General features: G+C 34.0%; 1 protein-coding gene across 1 annotated transcript in view; it reads left to right on the top strand.

The window, feature by feature from the left end:
• LOC148956796 (uncharacterized) overlaps positions 1-25282 on the top strand; it is a 123822-nt gene that overhangs the window by 64140 nt on the left and 34400 nt on the right. Inside the window, exons 6-7 of the mRNA XM_089092002.1 lie at positions 12039-12526; positions 15983-16531. Coding sequence (XP_088948128.1) covers positions 12039-12526; positions 15983-16531 — 1037 coding nt within the window. The remainder of the gene's footprint in view (positions 1-12038; positions 12527-15982; positions 16532-25282) is intronic.

The following is a 25282-nucleotide window of genomic DNA, read 5'->3' as shown; positions in this document are numbered from 1 at the left end:
GGTTCTCTCATGATAAGTTAACCTAACCTAACTTAAACATTGAATTTCCACCATTCAGACTGGTTGACTGAGACCCCAATATTGAGCTAGTGGATTTCCACCATTCAGGCTGGTGGACTAAGACCCCAATTTTCCAACTCTTGCATTTCAAGACAGAAATTCACGCGTGTACGTAGGCTAACCTAGTCTAACCTAACTTAACCTACCCTAATTTAATCTTTCCTAACCTAACCTAATCATACACCTGACTTTTCGCCTGTTTCTCACCTAACTTAGGCTAGCCTAAGTGAAGCGTGCATTGGGCTAACCTAACCTAACTTAACCCAACCTAGCTTACTCTCACCTAACCTAACCCTCCTCACCAGAAAATGTTAGGTTAACTTATCACGAACTATCATAATAAGTTAACCTAATCTAACATAAACCGTGAATTTTCGCCGGTCAGCCTGGTGGACTAAGACCCCACTCTTGAGCCAGTGGGTTTCCACCATTCAGGCTGGTGGACTAAGACCCCAATTCGGTGCTAGTGAATTTCCACGATTCAGGCTGGTGGACTGGGAGACCACTACTGAGCTATTGGATTTCCACCATTCGATCTGGCGGACTAAGAGCCCAGTTTTCCAACTCTTGCATTTCATGGCAGAAATTCAAAATGAACTTCGAAAAATCAAGGGAATGTAACTGTGAGACGGTAAAGCACAACAAGTCACTAATGAAATATTTCAATTTTTGCAGTCCAAGACAGAAAATCAAAATGAAATTTGAAAAATTAAGACAATGTAACTGTGATATGGTAAGTGTGTAAGTTTTTGTGTGTGTGTCAGTTTTGGTTTGTGTGTGTGTGTAAGCTTTAGTGTGTGTGTGCGTAAGTTATCGTGTGTGTGTGTGTAAGTTTTTGTGTGTGTGTGTGTAAGTTTTTGTGAATGTGTGTGTAAGTTTTTGTGGGTGTAAGTTTTTGTGTGAATGTAAGTTTTTGTGTGCATGTAAGTTTTTGCGTGTGGGTGTAAGTTTGTGTGTAGTGTGTGTGTGTGTTTCTAAGTTTTTGTGTGTCTAAGCTTTTGTGTGTGTAAGTTTTGACGTGTGTGTGTGTAAGTTTTTGTTTGTGTTTGTGTGTGTGTGAGTATAGTATTGTATGATTGTGTGCATGTAAGTGTTTATGTGTGTATGTGTGTGTGTTTGTTTGTATGTGTGTTTGTGTTTATTTTTGTGTGTGTTTGTGGGAGAGTGTGTGTGTGTGTGTGTGTTTGTGTGAGTGTTTGTGTGTGTAAGTTTTTGTGTGTGTAAGTTTTTGTGTGTGTGTGTAAGTTTTTGTGTGTGTGTGTAAGTTTTTTTGTGCATGTAAGTTTTTGTGTGCAGGTAAGTTTTTGCGTGTGGGTGTAAGATTTTTGTGTGTGTGTAAGTTTTTGTGTGTGTAAGCTTTTGTGTGTGGGTGTAAGTTTTTGTGTGTGTGTTTGTTTTATTTTATGGTTTTGTGTGTGGTTTTTTTTTTTTGTGTTTTAGTTTTTTTGGGGGTGTTTGTGTGTGTTTGTTTGTATGTGTATTTATGTAAGTTTTTGTGTGTGTGTAAGTTTTTGCATGTTTGTGTAAGTTTTCGTGTGTGTGTGTGTAAGTTTTGTATGTGTGTGTGTGTGTGCGTAAGTTTTTGTGCATGTGTGTGTGAGTTTTTGTTGTGTGTTAGTTTTTTTTGTGTGTGTGTGTGTGTGTGTGTGTAAGTTTTTGTGTGTGTGTAATTTTTTGCGTGTGTGTGTGTAATTGATAGTGTGTGTGTGTGTGTGTGTGTGTGTGTGTTTGTGTGTGTGTGTGTTTGTGTGTGTGTGTAAGTTTTTGTGTGTATGTAAGTTTTTGTGTGCATGTAAGTTTTCGTGTGCTTGTGTATGTTTTTGTGTGTGTGTGTGTGTGTATGTGTAAGTTTGTGTGTGTGTGTGTGTGTGTAGGTTTTGACGTGTGTGTGTAAGTTTTCGTGTGTGTGTGTGTGTGTCAGTTTTAGTGTGCCTGTGTAAGTTTTTGTGTGTGTAAGTTTTGGCGTGTGTGTGTGTAAGTTTTCGTGTGTGTGTGTGTGTAAGTTTTTGTGTGTGTTTGTTAGTTTTTTTGTGTGTGTGTGTGAGTTTTTTTTGTGTTCTTGTTTTTGTTTTTGTTTTTGTGTTTGTGTATGTAAGTTTTTGTGGGTGTGTAATTTTTTTCGTATGTGTTTGTGTTTTAGTGTGTTTTTTTTTTTAAGTTTTTTGTGTGTGTGTGTGTGTGTGTTAGTTTTTGTGTGCATGTAAGTTTTTGTGTGCATGTTAGTTTTCGTGTGCATGTGTAAGTTTTTTTTTGTGTGTGTGTGTGTGTGTAAGTTTTTGTGTGTAACTTTTTGGGTGTGTGTGTTATTTTTCGTGTGTGTGTGTGTAAGTTTTGTGTGTGTGTGTGTGTGTGCAAGTTTTTGTGAGTGTGTGTGTGTGTTTTTTTTGAGTTCATGTGTAAGTTTTTGTGTGTGTGTGTGTGTTTAAGTTTTTGTGTGTGTGTAAGTTTTGGCGTGTGTGTGTGAGTTTTCTTATGTGTGTGTGTGTTTAAGTTTTGTGTGTGTGTGTGTGTGTGTGTGTGTGTGTGTGTAAGTTTTTGTGTGAATTTAAATTTTTGTCTGCATGTAATTTTTTGTTTGGTTTTTTAATTTTTTGTGGGTTGGTGTGTGTGTGTGTGTTCGTGTGTGTGTGTGTGTAATTTTTTGCGTGTATGTGTAATTTTTCGGGTGTGTGAGTAAGTTTTGGCGTGTGTGTGCAAGTTTTCATGTGTGTGTGTGTAAGTTTTCGTGTGCATGTAAAATGGGGGAACGAAGGGAATGTTAGATCCTATTTTAGATTGACAATACTTATCAAACATCACTTGTGTATTATACAGACCACATCGGAAAGGTAAAGCTAGGTCAAGTCACAATGTCATTCTATCGTAGTTAGTCATTTTCATAGACTGATGATGTTTCAAATTTATAACAAATTAACTTAGTTAAAAACTCCTTCGGGGTTACCTTAACTACTAATCAGTTTAATACTTTTTTTTCTCCCCCTTCATACAATCCAATTACTAATTAGAATCATTCACACTCCTATTATTCAAAACATTAATTAATATCGTTCATAGTGTCCAATTTGCGAATCTCTTTTTGCAAAAATGTCAAATACTCACTCTCTTTGAAAAACTAATCCAGACTATATCCACCAAACCAGATTGTACCCACCAAACCAGTCCTTGCTATAGCTTCCATAGAATTCCATATGCCATGTGAGGGAGCTCTGAATCTCTTTGAAAAGGTGTAGAACTTCTATAGAATAACGTTGAAATTGCTATACAGGGTACAGAAGTATAAGGCCATGTGAGAGGATACTCACTCTCTTTGAAAAGGTGTAGGGCTTCTATAGAATAACGTTGAAATGGCTATACAGGGTACAGAAGTATAAGGTTACATACTACTCATTTTAAAGGAAATCTCTAGATCTAGCGCCTTTTGCACTTAATTTTTTATTTTAATTAATTATTTTTTACGAAAAACTTAATTTTTTATATACAATATTGATCAATGACGTCATAGTCGCTGGATGTAGTTAGTATTACATAAAGGCTCGATCTTAGAATTTAAGCTGAAACTAAGTAAAGGACAATTATGCCTCCATATATTCACATTGATGTATAAGATTTCCCATTACATCTGTAAACTGTTCCACTGTTGCCGGTCCATACCTTGGAAGCTTTTCACTAAGCATGCAACATTTCTTTTGGATATTACTATGAAGTTTTGCGAAAGCATCTCTAGCAGACTTTTCAGCAAAATTTATTCTTTCAGATATAATTTTAATCTTTAATTTTGAATATTTTTCGTAATCCCGGTAAAACATTCGTAAAATTTTTCTCAATTTACAAAGATCAGCCTGTGCGTTCTTTGCAGCTTGTGTAAACTGCAAAAATGTCCATGGTATCCGAGCAATAGTTCGAATATTTCAATTCAAGCTAGAAAAATACCTTAAAATGTTAAAATTAGTTTTATTTTTGGTTAGGTTCTAACTGCCCGATGTGGGATTGACTATGTAGTTTCAGACCAAAAAATTCCATTTTTTAATTTATATTTAATTTTTCAGTTTAGAATCGCTAAAGTTATTATGTATACTGCAAATATATTTATGATATCTGAGCAATAATTTTAATCTTTTCATTCAAACTAACAAAGTACCTGATTTAAAAATTAGTTTTACAATTTGTTAGGTTATGGATACTCAATACGAGGCATAAGAAGTGTTAATTAGATGAAAATATTATTTCTTGTTTTGTAATAAGATGCCTTCTAAGCGAGTTATTATACGTAATTTGAAAAAACAGTACTATACAAAAAACAGAGACAACATCTTGAAAAGAAAAAAGCAAAGGTATTCAACCGACCAGGCGTATCGAGATGTAATCAAACAAAACAGCAAGATGTGTTATCAAAATGATGAAGATTATAGACATGCGAAAATTGAGACAGCCAAACAAAAGATCAAGGAGCGTTATCAAAATGATAAACTTTATAGAGGAGCAGCAATTGAGCAGGCTAGACAAAAGATCAAGGAGCGTTATCACAATGATGAAGATTACCGAAAAATGTATAAGAAAAAAGTTGCTACCAGAATAATGGGTAGATACTGGGGTGACAAAATCTATAATGAAAAAATTAAATTATGTGCGAGGTTGTACCGAAGAACGCATAAGGACAAAGGGAAAAATTACATTCAGAAATACAAGAAGATGGCAAAAATGCAGGCTGATCTTCGTAAATTGAGAAACATTTTAAGCATGTTTTACCAGGATCACGAAAAGTATTCAAAATTACAGATTAAAATTCTCTTTGAAAGAGCGATGCTGTTGAAAAGTCGGCTAGAAATGCTTTGGCAAAGCTTCATAGTAATATCCAAAAGAAATATTGTCAGTTTAATGAAAAGCTTCCAAGGTATGGACTGGCAACTGCGGAACAGTTTATGGATGCAATGGAAAATGTTCGACAACACAGTGAATATACGGAGGTGTACTTCTTTGAAAATTCGTATATTAATTTTGGAAGGAGCAATTGCAGTTTATGTGGCAGCAATAAAAATATATATATATACAAGCATACCTATCAATAGCGAAGGAAAAGCAATGTTTTTCAATTATGGCGAAAACGAGCCTGTTAGGCTCGTCCACAGATAGCTTGGCAAGACGATCTCGTCCAATGTTAAGAAATATAAAAACCCATAACTCCTATAAAAAGTTAGATCAAAACAAAAGTACACCATTAGAACCGCCTTGTACGAAACCTCTGTATAGTAAACTTTTTGTTATTTGGCTTGAACTGCAAGGAAAATATGTTGGTACAGTAAAGAACGACCTCTTGCCTATACTTAATTTTATAGGTCACTTAATTATAGTATAGGTAAGTAATTCAGCAGATATTATCCGGGTTGCAGCGGTAGCTAGCACCCTAGTAAGAAGCACCCTAGTATCACGTCCAATGTTAAGAAATATAAAAACCCATAGTTCTTAAAAAAAGAGTCAGATCAAAACAAAAAGTACACCATTAGAACCGCCTTGTCCGAAACCCCTGCATATTAAAATTTCTGTCCCTTGGCTTGAACAGCAAGGGAAATATATTGGCTTTAAAATCAAGAAAAGTGGCAGCTACTACAACATTCGGCCTAAACGGGATATTTTTTTCTTTTTTTTTTTTCTTTTTATTTTTCTTTTTTTTTATACAGAGATAGCTTGGCACTGGAACATCGTAGAGGGTTGTTCAATAGCTCATTTTAAAGGAAATTAATTGGGTTAAAAATCAATAGTAACTAAAATAAATTATTTCTAAAAGAGAATAAATTTTTCCACCAAAAACTGCATTTTGATGTCTTTTCACACTGCAGTCTTTCAAACATAATCGTATACCAGCGGTAAGAATTGAACCCACGCCTCTGAAGAGACTGGTGGCTAACACCAGTGCCTTGGACCACTCGGCCAGGCTGCCTCTCATAAATAAATATATATGTGAATTTGGGTTGCAGCAGTAGCTAGCAACCTAGTAAGAGACGATCAGTCCAATGCTAAGAAATATAAAAACCCAAAACTCCTAAAAATAGAGTCAGATCAAAACAAAAGTACATCATTAGAAATACCTTGTCTGAAACCCTACTAGATAAATAATGGACGTCATCATAGTTTTATATTAGAGCTATGACGTGAATAGAGTGACGTCATAATTAGTATATAAGGAAAGTCAAAACTGAAAATTCTCTCATTCTTGATTAGAATAATGGTTAGATCAAAGCAGGCTATACGCAAGTTGAAAAAAGAGTACTACACAAACAACAGATATAGTAACTTGAAAAGAAAAAAGCAAAGGTGTTCAACCGACCAGGTGTATCGAGAAGTAATAATTGAGAGAGCAAAACAAAGGTATTCAACCGACCAGGCGTATCGAGAAGTAATAATTGAGAGAGCAAAAGAAAACAGCAAGATGTGTTATCACAATGATGAAGATTATAGACATGCAAAAATTGAGACAGCCAAACAAAAGATCAAGGAACGGTATGGTAATGATGAACATTACAGAGAAGCAAGAATTGAGCAGGCTAAACAAAAGATCAAGGAGCGTTATCACAATGATAAACTTTATAGAGAAGCAACAATTGAGCAGGCTAGACAAAAGAGCATGGACCGGTATCACAATGAGGAAGAATAAAGAAAAGAAAAAATTTAGAAAGCCAAACAAAAGATCAAGGAACGGTATGGTAATGATGAACATTACAGAGAAGCAAGAATTGAGCAGGCTAGACAAAAGATCAAGGAGCGTTATCACAATGATAAACTTTATAGAGAAGCAACAATTGAGCAGGCTAGACAAAAGAGCAAGGAACGGTATGATAATGATGAAGATTACCGAAACAGACATAAGAAAAAAGTTGCTACCAGAATAATGGGTAGATACTGGGGTGACAAAAGCTATAATGAAAAAATTAAATTCTCTGCGAGGTTGTACCGAAGAACGCATAAGGACAAAGGGAAAAATTACATTCAGAAATACAAGAAGATGGCAAAAATGCAGGCTGATCTTCGTAAATTGAGAAACATTTTACGCATGTTTTACCAGGATCACGAAAAGTATTCAAAATTACAGATTAAAATTCTCTTTGAAAGAGCGGATGCTGTTGAAATGTCGGCTAGAAATTCCTTGGCAAAGCTTCATAGTAATATCCAAAAGAAATGTTGTCAGTTTAATGAAAAGCTTCCAAGGTATGGATTGGCAACTGCGGAACAGTTTACAGATGCAATGGAAAATGCTCGACAACACAGTGAATATACGGAGGCGTACTTCTTTGAAAATTCGTATATTAATTTTGGAAGGAGCAATTGCAGTTTATGTAGCAGCAATAAAAACATATATACAAGCATACCTATCAACAGCGAAGGAAAAGCAATGTTTTTCAATTATGGCGAAAACGAGCCTGTTAGGGTTATTAGTATATGTGTTTGTAAGACTAATGATTTAGAACAAATTCCTGGAACACCGACTCAAGAAAAAAGCATTTCTAACTGTGTTTTAAACAGTTCTTTTAGTTCTACTGAATATTTGGCAAAAAATTCTCTGTGTAGTAGAACAAACTGTCCTGAAAAGTACGAGACAACTATTGAAAAATGCTCTGAATCTAGATCTGACAAGGAAATTATGATGGCAAAAGTCACCTATAACAATCTGAGTAAACATTCAAAACCAAAAATTGGGCAGCAGGTTACTTGGCAATGTCACCCTGATATCTGCAAGCTCTATCCGACGGATATTGAATTATGTCAAATTCTTTTTGATATCCTTGAAAATAATATAGCATTAAAATTTTCAACTGACAAAGTGGTTAATTTCTACCTTGGCGGCTTGGATTATTGTGAAATCAATTACAGGGACACAAGAAAGCATGGGCATTCGTTATACTGTAGCCCAAATGAGGGATGTCAGAGCTATTTGCGTTCTCTAAGGGCACTAGCTCCACATTTTCCTGTCTTGAACTGTTTCATTAATAGCGTATATAAGGCAGTATCAAAATGTAAGATTATACAACATATTAATCTACTAAAAGTCGAGGGCTCGTACAAGGAACTAAGTCATTACATAGAAGAAGTGTCAAGTAGACTCTGTCGTAATAATAGTCAAGACTTCATTTACGGTGATAGCAATATTAGAGTTTCTGTGGATGAAAATACAATAATAAAATTATTTGGTGAGAGCCTTGATAAGGTAGCTAACATTAGGGATGTATACCCCACAATGCATTGTGACAGTTGTGAGCAGATAAAGACAAAATACCAATTGAAGAGTCTAAGATCCATTTCAAATAAGAAAGGTTTTGATGTAATGATGGCCACGATTTTAGAACACCTACAATAGGACATACCCAAAGATGACAGAGAACAACTAATTCAATGTACAGGTTGGAAAGAGGATGTCATAGATTCATTCTTTGTCTGTGATTACTGTGCTGGAAAAATGTTGAAAAGTCAGGAGAATGTCAGATCAGTATTAAATAACCTTCATATAGACTGTAAACCGGAATGTATAAAGTGTTTAAATAATTTTGAAATTGCAATGATTCGATTTGTAATGCCTTGTCTTACTATCGTCAGATTAGGGCAAGTAACTGCATTGAAGAGACCTAGAACAGAACTTGTTGACGCTCTTAAGGGGAGAATAGTATATCTACCTGTTGATGTGCAAGCAAATGCAGATATTCAGCCTGAAAAACTTCTTAACATTGATAGTTTTGTAGTCATTGTCAATGGTCAGCCTACTTACAACAAGAATGTTTGGACTGCACTAATAGATCTGAGAAAAGTCCATGAAGCACTGTTGTGGTTAAGAGAGAACAACAGTCTCTATAAAACAATACATGCATACACCTTAGAAGATTAAAAAAAAATACTTGAAGCCCGTCTTGCTGAAAAAGCGGTTGGTGTTGATAATTTACCTGAAATACCGGAAGCTGCAATCCTTCAGAAACTGACAGAAAGCGCAAAATCTACATTGGTTGAACATTTTTCTGTCCAGCCTCTCAATTCAGCGGTTCCAAAAGACTTCATTGAAGATTTTAAGCAAATGAAAGATCCTGGTACTGACCAATTTCAAATCAAGAAACTAAAAGGTGAGAGCGAAGACTTATTTCAGGAAGAACTTGATCTAAAAGTGTTTCCAAATCTTTTCCCGAAAGGCAAATATGGCTTGCGTGACAAGGCAAGACCATTTCGGATTAGGAATGCAGAATATTTTAAATCAAGGCTTCTTAACAGACATACTAAGTTTCGTCTTGACAAACAGTTTCTTTTTCACAGCTTCCAATTGCAAGAATTCTCTTACATGTGTAATAGCGTTGGTCATATGTTGCGGACTGTGAAACCAAATCAAATTGCTCGTCAATTTATAGACAGGCTTCATTCCCGTGATGGAGAGATGGAAGCAACTTTGTTTTCTGTTCAATCAAAAATCAGAGGATCTCAGCAGTATTTTCAATCTCTTTCCAATAAAGTAAAGTCAAAGATTGAGCAATTGGGTCCACCGACTTTGTTTCTGACAGTTTCATGTGCTGAGCGGTACTCTCCTGAATTTATTGACTATTTACGGACTGTCCATAAGAACTTACCTGGTGTAGAAAAAATGACCCCAGCAGAGTTGAAGTGTCTAGATCCAGTTGCAGTTTCCATGCACTTTGACAAAAAATGGACACCTATATTTAATGAGCTAATTTGTTCAAAGACAAATCCTTTGTTTGGTAACATTAAGGATCATTTCTGGCGTATCGAGTATCAGAAATGAGGTGCGCCTCATGTACAATGTGTGTTGTGGATTGAAGATGCTCCTATTATTGGGAAATCAACAGCATCTGAAGTGATTCAGTATATCAACAGTATTATAACTTGTGAAATACCAAATAGATTGACTAGTCCAACTCTTCACAAAATGGTCAGAGACCATCAAGTGCACCGCTGTAATACATACTGTCAAAGAAAATATAAGAGAAAAAGAGAAAGATAGGTTACGTATTGTAAGTTTGGTTTTCCTCGTCCTACAAAGGAACGAACAGAATTATATGACATCCTTGACTGCTTGGCTCATGGTACAGAACATAAAAATGCAAGAAAAAGAATATATCATCTGCTTCGAAGAGATGACGAGCGTTATATAAATGGATATTCTCCTGCGTTACTTATTGCTAATCAAGCAAACATTGATGTTCAATATATTGGCCATTTGGGCTCTAAATTACCGTATTACATTACCGATTACATGACAAAAGCAGAGAGTGTTGAAATAGAAGCAATGTGGGAGGAAGTAAATAATGCATGCAAAAGTCTTGGTCAACGAACTATGTCCTACTTGTTGAAGTCCATAAAAACCCGTCAAGTTGGAGCAGTTGAAGCTGCTGATAGGCTTCTTGGTACTAAATTGTATAGTATTTCTAGGCAATTTAGATATATTGACCTTGCGAAAAAGAGCGAGATGAAGAGGACACTGAAAAGGTATGAGGTGCTTGAACAGCTTGCTAAAAATTATCCACAGAGTAGTGATTTGTACATTGCCCACTGGGTTATTGATATCTACCCTAAAAGACCGGAACATATGGAAAATATCAGTCTTTTTCAGTTATTGTCTTGGTATGAACAGGAGCGTAATGGTACTGATGATAATATGATGTTTACTGACGGTTACTTCTACCTCAGAAAAAGGCTTTTTAAACCGTATATCATACAGCACAGAAAGGTAAACCCATTTGAAACTGACGAGAAGAAAAATGCTTACTATGGAGATCTTTTAAAATTGTTTAAACCTTGGCGAAATGAAAATGAACTAGTAGTCAGTGGAAATAACAACTACGAAACCTACTGTGTTGAAAGTGTAAACTATCCCGACATGGTAGCTTACCACGAAAAATTTGTTGTTAAGAGGAAAAGCGATATAGAATTTGAAGAAAGGGTCCGAGAACGAGCAAAAGAAATTCTGAAGGCAGAAAATATTGATGAAAACATTGAAGATGACCCAGAAAATGCAATTCAGGGAGGAGTCATTGACAGAGCAGCAGATGCTATGGAGGATTTGTTAGACGCAAAAAAACAGATTTTAAATGATGACACCAAAGACAGGCTGAAAAATGATTATGAGTCGCTCAATATTGATAAAAAGAGAGTAGTTGACAAAATTTTTGACTCAGTTACCAAGCGCAATGGTGCAACATCTTTGAAGTTGATTGTATCTGGATGTGGGGGTACAGGAAAATCTAGGGTTATCAGTGTCGTGAGAAGACTACTTTGCAACATGTTCAAGAATGAAGATTGTCCCGTTGTAGTTATGGCACCTACTGGTATTGCTGCACATAGCATAAATGGTTTAACAATACATAGTTGTTTAAGTTTAGCTATTGATCAGGAAAATACCGGAAAATACACACCTCTCTCCACTGAAAAACTTCTCACTTTGAAAAAGACACTTAAGGAGACAAGAGTTTTTATTATTGATGAAATTTGTATGGTTTCGTCTCTTCTTTTAACCTACATTCATTTAAGACTATCAAAAATATTGGCAGTTGATTTGCCAATGGGCAATGCTAAATGCGTATTTTTGGGAGATTTTCTTCAATTAAGACCAGTAAGTGGTAATCCTCCTTATATGCCTCTCACACGACTAGAAGTAAAAAACAGGATCCGATCAGTTGGTACTTTTAACCTCTGGCATCTATTTGAGTATGAGGAACTAAGCATAAATGTGAGACAAAAGATGGATAAGAGTTATGCTAATACACTTGCTGAAATTAGACAGGGGTTTTGCACTGGTGAAAATTTGAATAGTCTTTAAAAGAGAAAAATTGGGAACTCCTACAGAGCTTCAAATGACGAAATAATAGATCTTTGCTCAAAATTGTATGAAGAGGGAAATAGACCTGTCATTCTTATGCCCACCAATGAAAATTGTATGGTAGTTAACGAGTTACTTCTTACAAAAAGCTGCTCAGACTACGTTAAACTCTCTGCAGGTGATCGACTCTCTTCAGTTGTTGACGACAAACGAATCGAACAGAAAGCAGCAAACACTGTTTTAAACTTTTGCAACGATAGAAAAAGAACAGCCGGTTCTTTCATGAGCTTGTTACTTGCAGTAGGTGCACGTGTAATGCTTCAAAGAAATATTTGTGTTGCTAAGGGGCTAGTAAATGGATCAATGGGTACAGTAACAAGCTTCAAGTTGCTACCAAACGGAGAAATAATTGGAGTTCTTGTAAAATTTGACGGACTGGAATTTCCGGTTGAAATTGGCAGAGAAACCGTGCGCTTCGAAGTTTTGAAGCAAGTCTTTTACACGCAAAGACAATTTCCTCTTCAACTGGCGTTTGCCATTACAATACACAAGTCCCAAGGACTAAGTTTAATGTGTGAAATTGTTGACGCAGGTAATCGTTGCTTTGGTCCAGGTATGATGTACGTTGCTCTTTCCCGTGTGACCACTAGTGCAGGTTTACATCTAGTAGAATTTGATAGCACAAAGATTTATTGCGATGTTGATGCTTTAATTGAGTACAACCGTTTGAGACAAATTTATAGAACAGATCTTCCATTGTTTGAGTTCCCAGAAAGACAACTCAGAGGTACACCAGATGAAGTATGTATAACAAATGAAGTAAACTCTAAAGGACAACAGACTCAAAGAAAAAAAATTTCCATTGCTGGAGGTCCCAGAAAAAGAATGAGAATCCCTTCAGTTGAAGAACCATTATTAATAGAAATTTATCCCAAAAATAAGAAAAGGATAACTAGTGTTGGACCAGTGGTGTCAACAAAAGAGAAAAAATTAAATATTAATGCGAAACTTGATCACAGTGATATATTTCGTGTCATTCCACCGACCCAAGATCGTCAAGAACAACACAAAAATGCTAATAATGCAAATGCACCAGCAAGTGCATATGTTACTCTTGATAGTAATAGAAAGGTATCAAGAATTATACATTATAATAAAGAATGAATATAAAGTAATTATAATCACATTGATAAGGTTACTGTTAACAACCTGTTGAAAAGATATAACGGGATTGATTTTTCTCCTATATCCATATATGGTGTAATAAGTGAATGGAATATCTATTCACGTTTATCTTTCGACAAGAATAACCATATATGACGTAATGGGTGACTTGACGTAAAAAAATAAATAATTTTATTTTACATTAGTTTTCACTGTCATTATAAAACAATCATTAGGATACCATATCATTGCATATATTGGACTTAGTTAGCTGCCAGATTCTTTGAAGTTCGTCTCAAACTATTCCAAATAATAAAAAGCCATTGGATTTTTCGTGTTAGTAATCAGGGTTATTATCAAACAATTCATGGCAAAGAACTGTATAGTAAGAGCAACTTGCCTCAATTGTAATCGAAACTCAAAAAAACATAATTTTTACATTCTTATGATGATTTTGAATATGTAATAAACAATATATGACGTATTGAGCGATTACGTTAAAATTGAAAAAAATCAATTTTTATTTTATTTTAGTTTTAGTTCAGAATTGATAAATCTATAAACTGCCAAAATATTTATGGTATCTGAGCAATTATCTTAATCTTGTAATTTAAACTTGAAAAAAACCTGAAAATTTAAAAATTTGTTTTATTTTCTTAGGTACTTAATACTTGATACGTTGCTTAAACACAAAAGTGTTAGATGAAATTTAAATCAATAGGACAAATATTTATTGTAATAGTTTCACTAGTAAGAAAAGGGAAATTAGGAATAAAAAACGATATCAAAGTTGAGCTACACAGCTGGCTGGCAAAAGCAAAGAGAAATACGAGAAAAACAAGACATTGTCAAATTGATTGCCAAAAACTGATATATTGCGGAAATCATACTGAAAAGATTATTGTTTACAATATGTTGAAAAGATACAAAGGGATTGATTTTTCTTCTCGTAAGGAACAGATGAGAAAAATATAAAAACAAAGTCATCAAATTCTACAAGAATTTTAATAGAAGTGACAGGTTGATGAAAACGTACAATCCTGTTTCATTAGCCAGTCCAAGCACTTTTCGACTCTAGCTAAATAACAGGCAAACAAGTTTATTTGTAAGAAATTATAGAAAAAAATGGGTAAATAGATCCAGGACTGTAGTAAATATGAGGCTAGACTTAGAAAAAACTTAAATACTATCTTTTATGTGTACAAAAAATAATAGAAAGTATTCAACTATTGAAATTTTATAATAAAGAGCGACGTCTTGCTATACTAAAGCAGAAAAGCAGAAAAGAAAGTTTTTTCTGTTTTGTTCTCCTCAGCTAGCTGGGCATTGGAAAATCTTAGAGAGCTTTATAATGGCTCATTATAGCAAGGAAATTGCTACATCTAGTATGTTTTGTAATTAAAAATATAACTATCTTTAAAATAAAATCAATTTTGACAAACAAACTGCATTTCTGCATTTTCATGTACAGGCTTGACGAATGACGTCATAATCATGTAGGTCAAAACCATATATGACGTAATAAGTGAATGCAATATTTATACAAGCTTATATGTCTACAAGATATCCGGGTTGCAGTGGTAGCTAGCAACATAGTAAGAGACAATCACGTTGAATATTAAAAAACGAATAACCCATAACTCCTAATAATAGAGTCAGATCAAAACAAAAAGTACATCATTAGAACCACCCTATCGGATATCCCTTTATAAGAAACTTTCTGTCCCTTGGCTTTAAGAGCAAGGGATTTACATTGGCTTGAAAATCAAGAACTGGCAGCTATTTCACCTTTCTGCCTGAACAGCCAGTTTTTTCCTTTTTTTTATTCCAAATATAGCTTGGTACTGGAACATCATAGAGAGTTGCTCAATGGCACATTTCAAAGAAAATTACTAGATCTAGTACCATTTGTTTTAATTTTTTTGTTAATTTTAAATAGAATCAACTTTTCCAGTAAAAATTTTCTTCCTGTTTATTCTTGTAACATGCCTAATTTTTAGCATATCATACGCATCTCCAAAATTTGGAAGCTAGTTTTATCATATTTACTATACCATATCTTAAAATCTATCTCCTTCTTAATATCTCTAATTCTCTTTCTTTGTCTCTCTAACTCTCTCACTCCTTCTTTTTTTCTCACTCTCTCCCTCGTTCTCTTTCTTCCTCTCTCTCTCTCTTTCTCTCTCTCTATCTCCCTCTCTTTCTCTATCTCTCTGTCTCTTTCCCTCTCTTTCTTTCTCTCTCCCTCTCTTTTTCTCCCTCCTCTCTCTGTCTCTCTCTTTCTTTCTTTCTCTCTCTCTCTCTTTTTCTGTCTCTTTCTCTAAATTTTATGACTTAAAATTATAGCAGAGAATCTGTTTCACCTTATGATCGGTTTTATCTTTAAAAACCTTCCATTTGTATCAAGTCACTTTTATCAAACAAGAAATACAACTACTTTAGAATTTTTAAGGTATTTTTCTAGTTTTAATTGAAATAGTAAGGCTATTTCTCTGGTAGCATAAATATTTTTGCAATTTATGAAATTGCATAAAGAACCGATATAGTTCATCTTAAATGATGTTGTTCAATATGGTTTTTGTTTATAGTTTTCCATTATTATGTAAAATACAGTAATTTTTTAGGGGTTTTCACAAAAAATTCATTTGTTACCTGAAACTAGAATAATTTCTGCAAATTTTAAATAAAATAATTCAATTGAACTGCAAATTGTAAAAATAATTATGATGCTGAATAATAATTCTAATTTTTTAATTCAAACTAGAAAAATACCTGAAAATTTTAAATTAGTTTGGATTTTCTTTCGCTTAAGATGACTCATTGCGCCATTTTATCGGGTGTAATTATATTAATCCGGGTTGCAGCAATAGTTAGAAACCTAGTAAAAGACCATGGGTGACCACAGAATTGCTTGAAATGATGGAAATGCGAAACCAGCTTTTTGAAAAACATTTACAGAGCCTGGAAAATGCGAGTTTATTTGAAGAATTTAAGCAAGTGAGAAACAAAGTTAACCATACGCGTCGCTGTCAGAAAAATGCATATTATGCTTCTGCTTTTAATGGTAAAAGTGGTGATGCAAGAGGGACCTGGCGACTAATAAATGATGTTTTAAAAGGGAAGACAAATGATAATGATGGAGTAAAGAGTTTGATGGTGAATGGAAGTGAAATCACTGATAAACGGGAAATGGCTGATGAATTCGGAAAATATTTCACGAACATAGGCGCGAGTATTAAGGAAGACGTAGCTAAAAAGTCTAGAAGACATCTGGTGAAGTCCTTTATTGATAATCGAGGCGAAGGGCGCATTTTTTCGTTCGAGAAGTGCACAACAAAGGAGATCGAGAGCACAGTGAATGGACTGAAGTCCAACTCGGCCGGAATAGATGGACTTAATCTTAGAGCTGTAAATGCTATCCTAGTTTATATATTACCTTGTCTAACTGACTTAATAAATCTATCGCTCCAGACCGGCGAAGTCCCTAGTGGTCTTAAACTCGCAAAGGTAATACCATTGTATAAAGGGGGGAAGAAACAAGAACTATCGAATTAGCGACCGATTTCGTTATTGCCTATTTTTTCTAAAATCTATGAAAAGATAATTCACAGGAGACATTATGAATATTTGGATAAACTAGGAATATTGTGTGACTGCCAATTTGGATTCCGCAGTAAACATTCTACTAGCCATGCTGTTCATCATCTTCTGGATGTAATCATTGGAGCTCTAGAAAAAGGTCTTATTCCTTAAACGATCTTTGTCGACTTCAAAAAAGCCTTCGACACTGTGGATTTTGAGTTGTTGCTGTGTCGCCTATCTAGTCTGGGGATAAAAGATGTTTGCTTGGATTGGTTTAAATCATATTTGTATGGAAGGTCAACTAAAGTAATGATAGATGACATCGTTAGCGGAGTCTATCCTGTAAAATGTGGAGTTCCTCAGGGCTCAGTCCTTGGTCCATTAATCTTTCTCGTATAAATAGATACTCTGAGGTTCTACATGCCTGAAGCAACTGTTACAGCATTTGCAGATGATACTGCTTTAACGATTTCTGCACAGTCACTGGAAGAACTAGTGGATAAAGCAAACCGAACGCTGGAAAACCTTTTGGTGTTTACCTCCTTGATTTACCTTGCTGTTAATACTTCTAAGACAAATTATATGATTTTTAGTAGGGTAGGAAAAATTGTAAATAGTGCTTCCGTAGTATTTGAAAATTTGTCGCTTTCACAGGTTTTTGAAAGTAAATATTTAGGATTTTATGTTGATAATAATTTGAGTTGGAAGAAACACATAAATATGATTTCTTCTAAACTTGCACGAGGTCTTGGAGTGATGCAGCGTTTGAAACACGTGTTACCCTTAACTGTTTTAAGGAATATATATCATACTGTTTTTCATCCTTTTATTGTTTATGGTTGCTATATTTATGCATCTAATCTTTCTTCAAATATTAAAAGACTGCAGATTCTTCAGAATAAGGCACTTCGAGTGCTGGGTGAGTTTGTTCAGTATGAGCATATGCATGAGTCTTTTATTAGTTTTATAATTTTAAATATTCATCAGATCAGGGACCATCAGGCGGGAGTATTTACTTACCAGGTGCTTAATAGATTATCTCCAGAATATTTTAGAGATTTTTTTAAGTTTAATTCTGATTATCATCATCATAGGACTAGAGGTCGTGGAAGCTTAGTCTCAGAAGTAAGGAGTACGAGTCGATCGAGTTTTGCAATTAGAAATTATGCAGTTAATTTGTGGAATGGTTTCCCGGAGAGCATTAGGGAGTCAGAAAACCATTTTAAGTTTAAAATTATATTAAAAAATTTTTTTTTGGGTGGGAATGAAATTTTTTTTTTTCTTCTTTTTTCTTTTTTTAAATGTTAAATTGTAATTAAGTTGTAAAACAAAAAGTTGAAAAAAAGTTAAATTGAGTTAATTTGTATTGAATAGTATGAAAAGAGTAGAAAGAGTGAATGAGTTTTGGTTTATGATAAAAGATTGTGTGACGCTGCTCAAGTCACAATAGTGGCTTAATAAAACGTCATACGTTCATACCATTTCTACGTTTGTTGATAATGTTATTTAAAAAATGTGTTGTAAGTGCCAGTTAAGTATGATATATTATTAGTTGAAAATAAAAGTCAAGTCAAGTCAAGACTATCACGTCCAATGTTAAAATATATGAGAACCTGTAACTCCTAATATAAGTCAGATGAAAACAAAAAGTAGACCATTAGAACCACCATGTCTGAAACCCCTGTATAGGAAACTTTCTGTCATTCGGCTTGAACAGCAAGGGATATATTAGCCTGGAAATCAGGAAAATTGACTTTAACTATGATATTCTCCACAAACGGCATCTTGTTTTTTCTTCTTTTCCACAGATAGGTTGGCACTGTAAAATCGTAGAGTTGTTCAATGGCTCATTTTAAAGGATATTCATAGGGTTAAAATTCTTTTGAGACCAAAACAAATTATTTTTAAAACAAAATAAATTTATACACTAAAACCTGCATTTTTTATATATTTTCTTACTGCTTACTTTCCAAAGATCTTTGATTTTTGAAGCAATAAAACAGTTCATGGTAAAGCTATATTAGAACTGTATATTCCATTGATAGCTTGGCACTGGAACATCGTAGAAAGTTGTTCAATGCTCATTTTAAAGGAAATTAATAGGGTTAAAAACCTTTTGTAACTAAAACAAATTATTTTTAAAACAGGAAAAATTTTTCCACTAAAAACTGTATTTGATGTCTTTTCAAACTGCTGCTGTTTCAAAGATATTTGATTTTTGAAGCAATCAGACAGTTTTGTGGTAGAGTTGTATTTAAACTTTATATTCCATAAATAGCTTGGCACTGGAACATCGTAGAGAGTTGTTCAATGGCTCAATTTAAAGGAAATTAATCCGGGTTTGAGCGGTAGCTAGCAACTTGTTAAGAGATGATCACGTCCAATGTTAAGATATATAAAAACCCATAACTCCTAAGAAATCAAATCAAAACAAAAAGTACATCATTAGAACCACCCTCTCCGATATCCATATATAAGAAACTTTCTGTCCCTTGGCTCTAACAGCAAGGAATTCATATTGGCTTGTAAATCGAAAAAAGTGGCAGCTTCTACATCTTTCTGCCTTAACATGACGTTTTTTCTCTTTTTTCTTTTCCACAGATAGCTTGGTACTAAAACATCGTAGAGAGTTGTTCAATGGCACATTTTAAAGAAAATTGCTAGATCTAATACCATTTGAATTAATTTTTTTAGTTTGTTTTAAATAGAATCGATTTTTCAAGTAAAAACTTTCTTCGTGTTTATTGTTGTAATATGCCTAATTTTTGGCATATTTTATGTAATTCCAAAACGCTATATAAAATCTCTACCACAAAGATAATATATCTGATAATCTATCTCCTTCCTCTGCTTTCTTATTAGATTCCTCTTTATCTCTAAATCTCTCACTCTCTCTATTACTCTCTCTTTTTCTCTCATGCTCTCTCTCTCTCTCTCTTTCTCTAATCTCTCTTTTTCTCTCATTCTCTCTCTCTCTTTCTCTTTCTCTTTCTCTAAATTGTACGACTTAGAATTATAACAGAGAATCCGTTTCATCTTATGATTGGTTTTATCTTAAAGAACCTTTCTTTTGTATCAAGTCACTTTTAGCAAACAAGAAATACAACTAATTTTAAAAATTTTATGTATTTTTTTAGTTTTAATTGAAATAGTAAGGCTATTTCTCTGATAATATAAATATTTTTGCAATTTACGAGATTGGATCAAGGACCGATATAGTCATTCTTAAATGATGTTTGTCAATACGGTTTTTGTATATAATTGTCCATTATTATGTAAAATGCAGTAATTTTTGAGGGGTTTTCACAAAAAAAAATATTTGTTAACTAAAACTAGAATAATTCCTAAACATTTTAAATAAAATAACTTTATTAAACTACAAACTGCAAAAATATTTATGATGTCTGGAAAAAAAAATTATTTTTTATTCAAACCACATAAATACCTTAAAATTTTAAAATTCGTTTGGATTTTATTTTCGCTTAAGGTGACTCGTTACGCCATTTTATTGGGTGTAATTATATTAATCTGAGTTGCAGCAATAGCAGGCAACCTAGTAAGAGACGATCAAGTCCAATATTAAGATATATAAAAACCCATAGCTCCTAAAAAAAAGTCAGATCAAAACAAAAAGTACACCATTAGAACCACCATGTCTGAAACCCCTGTATTTAAAACTTTCTGTCCTTTGGCTTGAACATCAAGGGAAATGTATTAGCTTGAAAATCAAGAAAATTGACTTTAACCACTATATTCTCCACAAAAAGCTTCTTTTTTCTTTCTTCTTTTCCAAAGATAAATTGGGAGAGTTGTTCGATGGCTCATTTTAACGGAAATTAATAGGGTTAAAAATCTTTCGCAACTAATAAAAATTATTTTTAAAACAGAGTAAATTTTTCAATTAAAACCTGCAGTTTTGATGTTTTTTCATACTGCATACTTTTCAAAGATATTTGATTTTTGAAGCAATCAAACAGTTCGGGGTAAAGCCATATTCAAACTGTATATTCCATAGATAGCATGGCACTGGAACATCGTAGAAAATTGTTCAATGGCTCATTTTAAAGGAAATTAATAGGGTTAAAAAACATTTGTAACTAAAACAAATTTTTTTTGAAACAGAAAAAAATTTTCCACAAAAACTGTATTTTTGATATCTTTTCATACTGCTGTCTTTTCAAAGATAATTTATTGTTGAAGAAATCAGACGTTTCGTGGCAGAGTTGTTTTAAATTGTATATTCCATATATAGCTTGGCACAAGAGCATCGTGCAGAGTTGTTCAATGGCTCACTCCAAAAGAAATTAATCTGGACTACAGCTGTAGCTAGCAGCCTAGTAAGAGATGGTCTCGTCAAATGTTCTAATAGTGTACTATTTGTTTTGTTCTGAGTCTTTTTTAGGAGTTAGGTGTTTTTATATTTCTTAATGTTGGACGTGATCGTCTCTTACTAGGTTGCTAGCTACCACTTCAACCTGGATTTCAGGAATTATTCTATTTACAGTTGACAAATAAGATAAGACAAATATGGAATCGAGCAGCTAAGTAAGTCTAATATATACAATGGTAGTTCTTTGAATAATATCTTTTAATTAGGCTCCTAGCTACCGGTTGAGCCCGGAACTATTAAAAAAATATTTTATCTTTAATTATAGAAGGAACTAGATGTAGCAGAATTTACTATTGAGACGTGTCACTCATACAGTTGTTATCTGCAACATACAGTTCGTTATCACGAATTGTTTGCTTTGATATATCTATTGATATCAAAAGTTCGTTTTTTAGAGTTTTGGTCACTATTGAGACAAGTATTGTTACTACAGAGTTCATTACCATGAACTGTTTGACTGCGTCAAAATTCAAATATCTTTGAAAAGATTGCAGCATGAAAATACATCAAAAATATATTTTTTGACAAAATTGATTCTACTTTCAAAAGTATTTTATTTTCAATTACAAAAGTGACTAGATGTAGCAATTTCCTTTAAAATGAGCTATTATTTAGCTCTCTATGATTTTCCAGTGCCCAGCTAGCTGAGGAAAAAGAAAAGGCGGAAAGAAAAAAGATGCCGTTTGTGGAGAAATATTGTGGTTAAAGTCAAATTTCTTGATTTTCAAACCAACATATTTTCTTTGTTATTCAAGCCAAAGGACGGTAAGTTTGCTGTATAGAAGTTTTGGACAAGGCGGTTGTAATATTGTAATTTTTGTTTTGGTCTGATTTTTTTTTCAGAAGTTATGGGTTACTTTAGTTTCTGCTATGGGACGTAATCGTCTCTTTCTAGGTTATAAGCTACCGCTGCTACCCAGAAAAAAGAAAAAATATCGTTTGGGGAGAATGCTGTAGCAGCTGCCACTTTTTTTTATTTTCAAGCCAATGTTTTTCCCTTGCTGTTACAGCCAAATGACAGAAAGTTTCCTATCTAGGGGTTTTGGACAAGACATTTCTAATGATCTACTTTTTGTTTTAATCTGACTCTATTTTTAGGAGTTATGGGTTATAATATTTCGTATAATTGGACTTGATCGTCTTATAATAGTAATAGTAATAGATAACCTTCCTACAACCTGCGAATTGATAATATTGATCAATTTTTAGCATGAAATTATAATCTTATTTTAGTTACTATAGGCTGGAAGTTTATTCTTTACTGTTAACATCAAAAATACAATTTTTTTTGTAAAAAGTGATTCTATTTTTAATTTTTTTTTTATTAAAAAGGCACTAGAACTTTTAATTTCCTTTCAAATAAGCCTTATTGCAAAATTCTAGGATCTCTGGGTTGATACAATCTCCCCTGAGGAAAAGGCAAACAAATAAAGACGTATCCGTGATCTTTCTTCTGGCAAAAAGTACAAAATTCTACAGTATCCGGGTTGCAGCGGTAGCTAGCAACCTAGTAAGAGACGATCACGTCCAATGTTAAGAAATATAAAAACCCATAGCTCCTAAAAAAGGAGTCAGATCAAAACAAAAAGTACACCATTAGAACCGCCTTGTCCGAAACCCTTGTATAGGAAACTTTCTGTCCCTTGGCTTGAACAGCAAGGGAAATATATTGGCTTGAAAATCAAGAAAATTGACTTTAACCACGTTATTCTCCCCAAAAGGGATATTTTTTTCTTTTTTTTGTATCCAGAGATAGCTTGGCACTGGAACATCGTAGAGGGTTGTTCAATAGCTCATTTTAAAGGAAATTAATTGGGTTAAAAATCTATAGTAACTAAAATAAATTATTTCTAAAAGAGAATAAATTTTTCCAATAAAAACTGTATTTTTGATGCAGTGACGTCATAATTACTATATAAGATCATCATAGTTTTATATTAGAGCTATGACGTGAATGGAGTGACGTCATAATTAGTATATAAGGAAAGTCAAAACTGAAAATTCTCTCATTCTTGATTAGAATCATGGTTAGATCAAAGCAGGCTATACGCAAGTTGAAGAAAGATTATATAAGGAATCGTCCTGGTTAATTATAAATGGGGATTATGTCAGTTTCATCGGTAACATGGCTGTAGAGATGGCTCAAACCTAGTTTATAGCAACTGAGGAAAATCTGGGAAAGAGTTTGTTCTGTATCTATGACGTCATTCGAAATTACACATTATTTTAAATGATTACAATAAGGACCGAAGTCTATTGCAGAGTAACTGAAGAAAAATAAATGTTAAAAGACGATCGTTGGAATAAAGAACCATTGCATACATTGGACTTAGTTAGCTACTTGATTGTTTGAGGTCCGTCTTTTACTATTTCAAAGGAGAAAAAGCCATAGGCTTTTTCCTGTTTGTGATCATATAGCATAGAACGAACTCCAGTTGTAACTGACGTTATCATAAAGTTTTACCATGACGTCATTTATAGTTGTAACCCACTATTATGACGTCATTCATCATTTTGTGTGTGTTAGATTAAAAGATGATTATTGGAATAACAAAGCATTGCATACATTGGATCTGCAAAAAAAGGGAAAACAGATCTCGGCTCTTCTCTAATTTGTATATCGCTCAATATTAATCACATGTTCAATAATACATTCTACATTACCAGTTACCACATCCCAGTGACTCAGAGCCTATCGTTCGAATTCCAAAGATGTGAGTTCAAGTAACTTTGCGGTAATCATTTACTAACCCGTTATAGTCAATATCCCAAAACCATTAAAAAGACTGTATATAATACTACAAATATCAAAGGTCTGAGCAGGCTTTTCAGCTTCAAAACAGAGAGGCTGACCACTTTTTTCAATAGTGAATAAGTTACTTTTTGAGCTCCTTTATGATGGATTCGGACTGGTCCAGCACCGCCAGTTCTGGAAAACTTAGATAACAGTTTCAAAAAAAGACTTTTTCCGTCCAGAGAAATGACTGAAGCCCGTGGTTAACGTCCACGTAGTCCACTACGCAGCTCTATCGCATAAATACTACTCAAATATACTATTTGAAAATCGTGTTTCTAACACTAAAATCTTAGAGCCATATAGGCATCAAACAGTTCGTGGTAACGAAATTTAAGTAAGGAGCGACCCAGCTCAATAGTAACCGAAACTCTAAAAAACGAAATTTTGATACCAATAGATACATCAAAAGAATCAGATCTTTATGCTAATTTGAAATATATAAGTTTCATCAAGTTTAACATTAACCATCAAAAACTATGAGCCTTGGAAAACTTGCCTTACATTAAAAAAGGGGGAACACCCCCTTAAAGTGATATAATCTTAATGAAAATCAAACAGTGAGATTAGGCCGAACAGAAAACCATACTGTAGAGGTTTCAAGCTCCTATCTGCAAAAACGTGGAATTTTTTTTTTTTTGTCTGAAGAAAGACCACGAATGTGTGTTTATATGTTTTTTTTTACCAGGGGTGATTGTATCGACCCAGTGGTCCTAGAATGTTGCAAGAGGGCTCATTCATTTTGTGTGTGTTACATTAAAAGAGGATTATTGGAATAACAAAGCATTGCATACATTGGATCTGCAGAAAAAGGGAAACAGGTCTCCGCTCTTCTCTAATATGTCTATCGCTCAATATTTATCACATGTTCAATAATACATTCTATATTAACAGTTACCGCATCCAAGTGGCTCAGAGCCTATCTTACAAATTCGAAAGATGTGAGTTCAAGCCACTTTGCGGTAACCATTTACTAACCCGTTATAGTCAATATCCCAAAACCATTAAAAAGACTGTATATAATACTACAAATATCAAAGGTCCGAGCAGGCTTTTCAGCTTCAAAACAGAGAGGCTGACCACTTTTTCAATAGTGAATAAGTTACTTTTTAAGCTCCTTTATGATGGATTCGGACTGGTCCAGCACCGTCGGTTCTGGAAAACTTAGATAACAGTTTCAAAAAAAGGCTTTTTCCGTACAGAGAAATGACTGAAGCCCGTGGTTAACGTCCACGTAGTCCACTACGCAGCTCTATCGCATAAATACTACTCAAATATACTATTTGAAAATCGTGTTTCTAACACCAAAATCTTAGAGCCATATAGGCATCAAACAGTTCGTGTAACGAAATTTAAGTAAGGAGCGACCCGGCTCAATGGTAACCGAAACTCCAAAAAACGAAATTTTCATACCAATAGATATATCAAAAGAATCAGATTTATATGCTAATTTGAAATATATAAGTTTAATCAAGTTTAACCTTAACCATCA

This window comes from Artemia sp. Qi Xiang Cuo, chromosome 1 (genome assembly GCF_049724085.1).
Source record: "Artemia sp. Qi Xiang Cuo chromosome 1, ASM4972408v1, whole genome shotgun sequence".
In the NCBI taxonomy this organism is placed as follows: domain Eukaryota; kingdom Metazoa; phylum Arthropoda; class Branchiopoda; order Anostraca; family Artemiidae; genus Artemia; species Artemia sp. Qi Xiang Cuo.
Note: the sequence above shows the minus strand (reverse complement) of the source record. Positions and strands in the feature narration are given on the sequence as shown.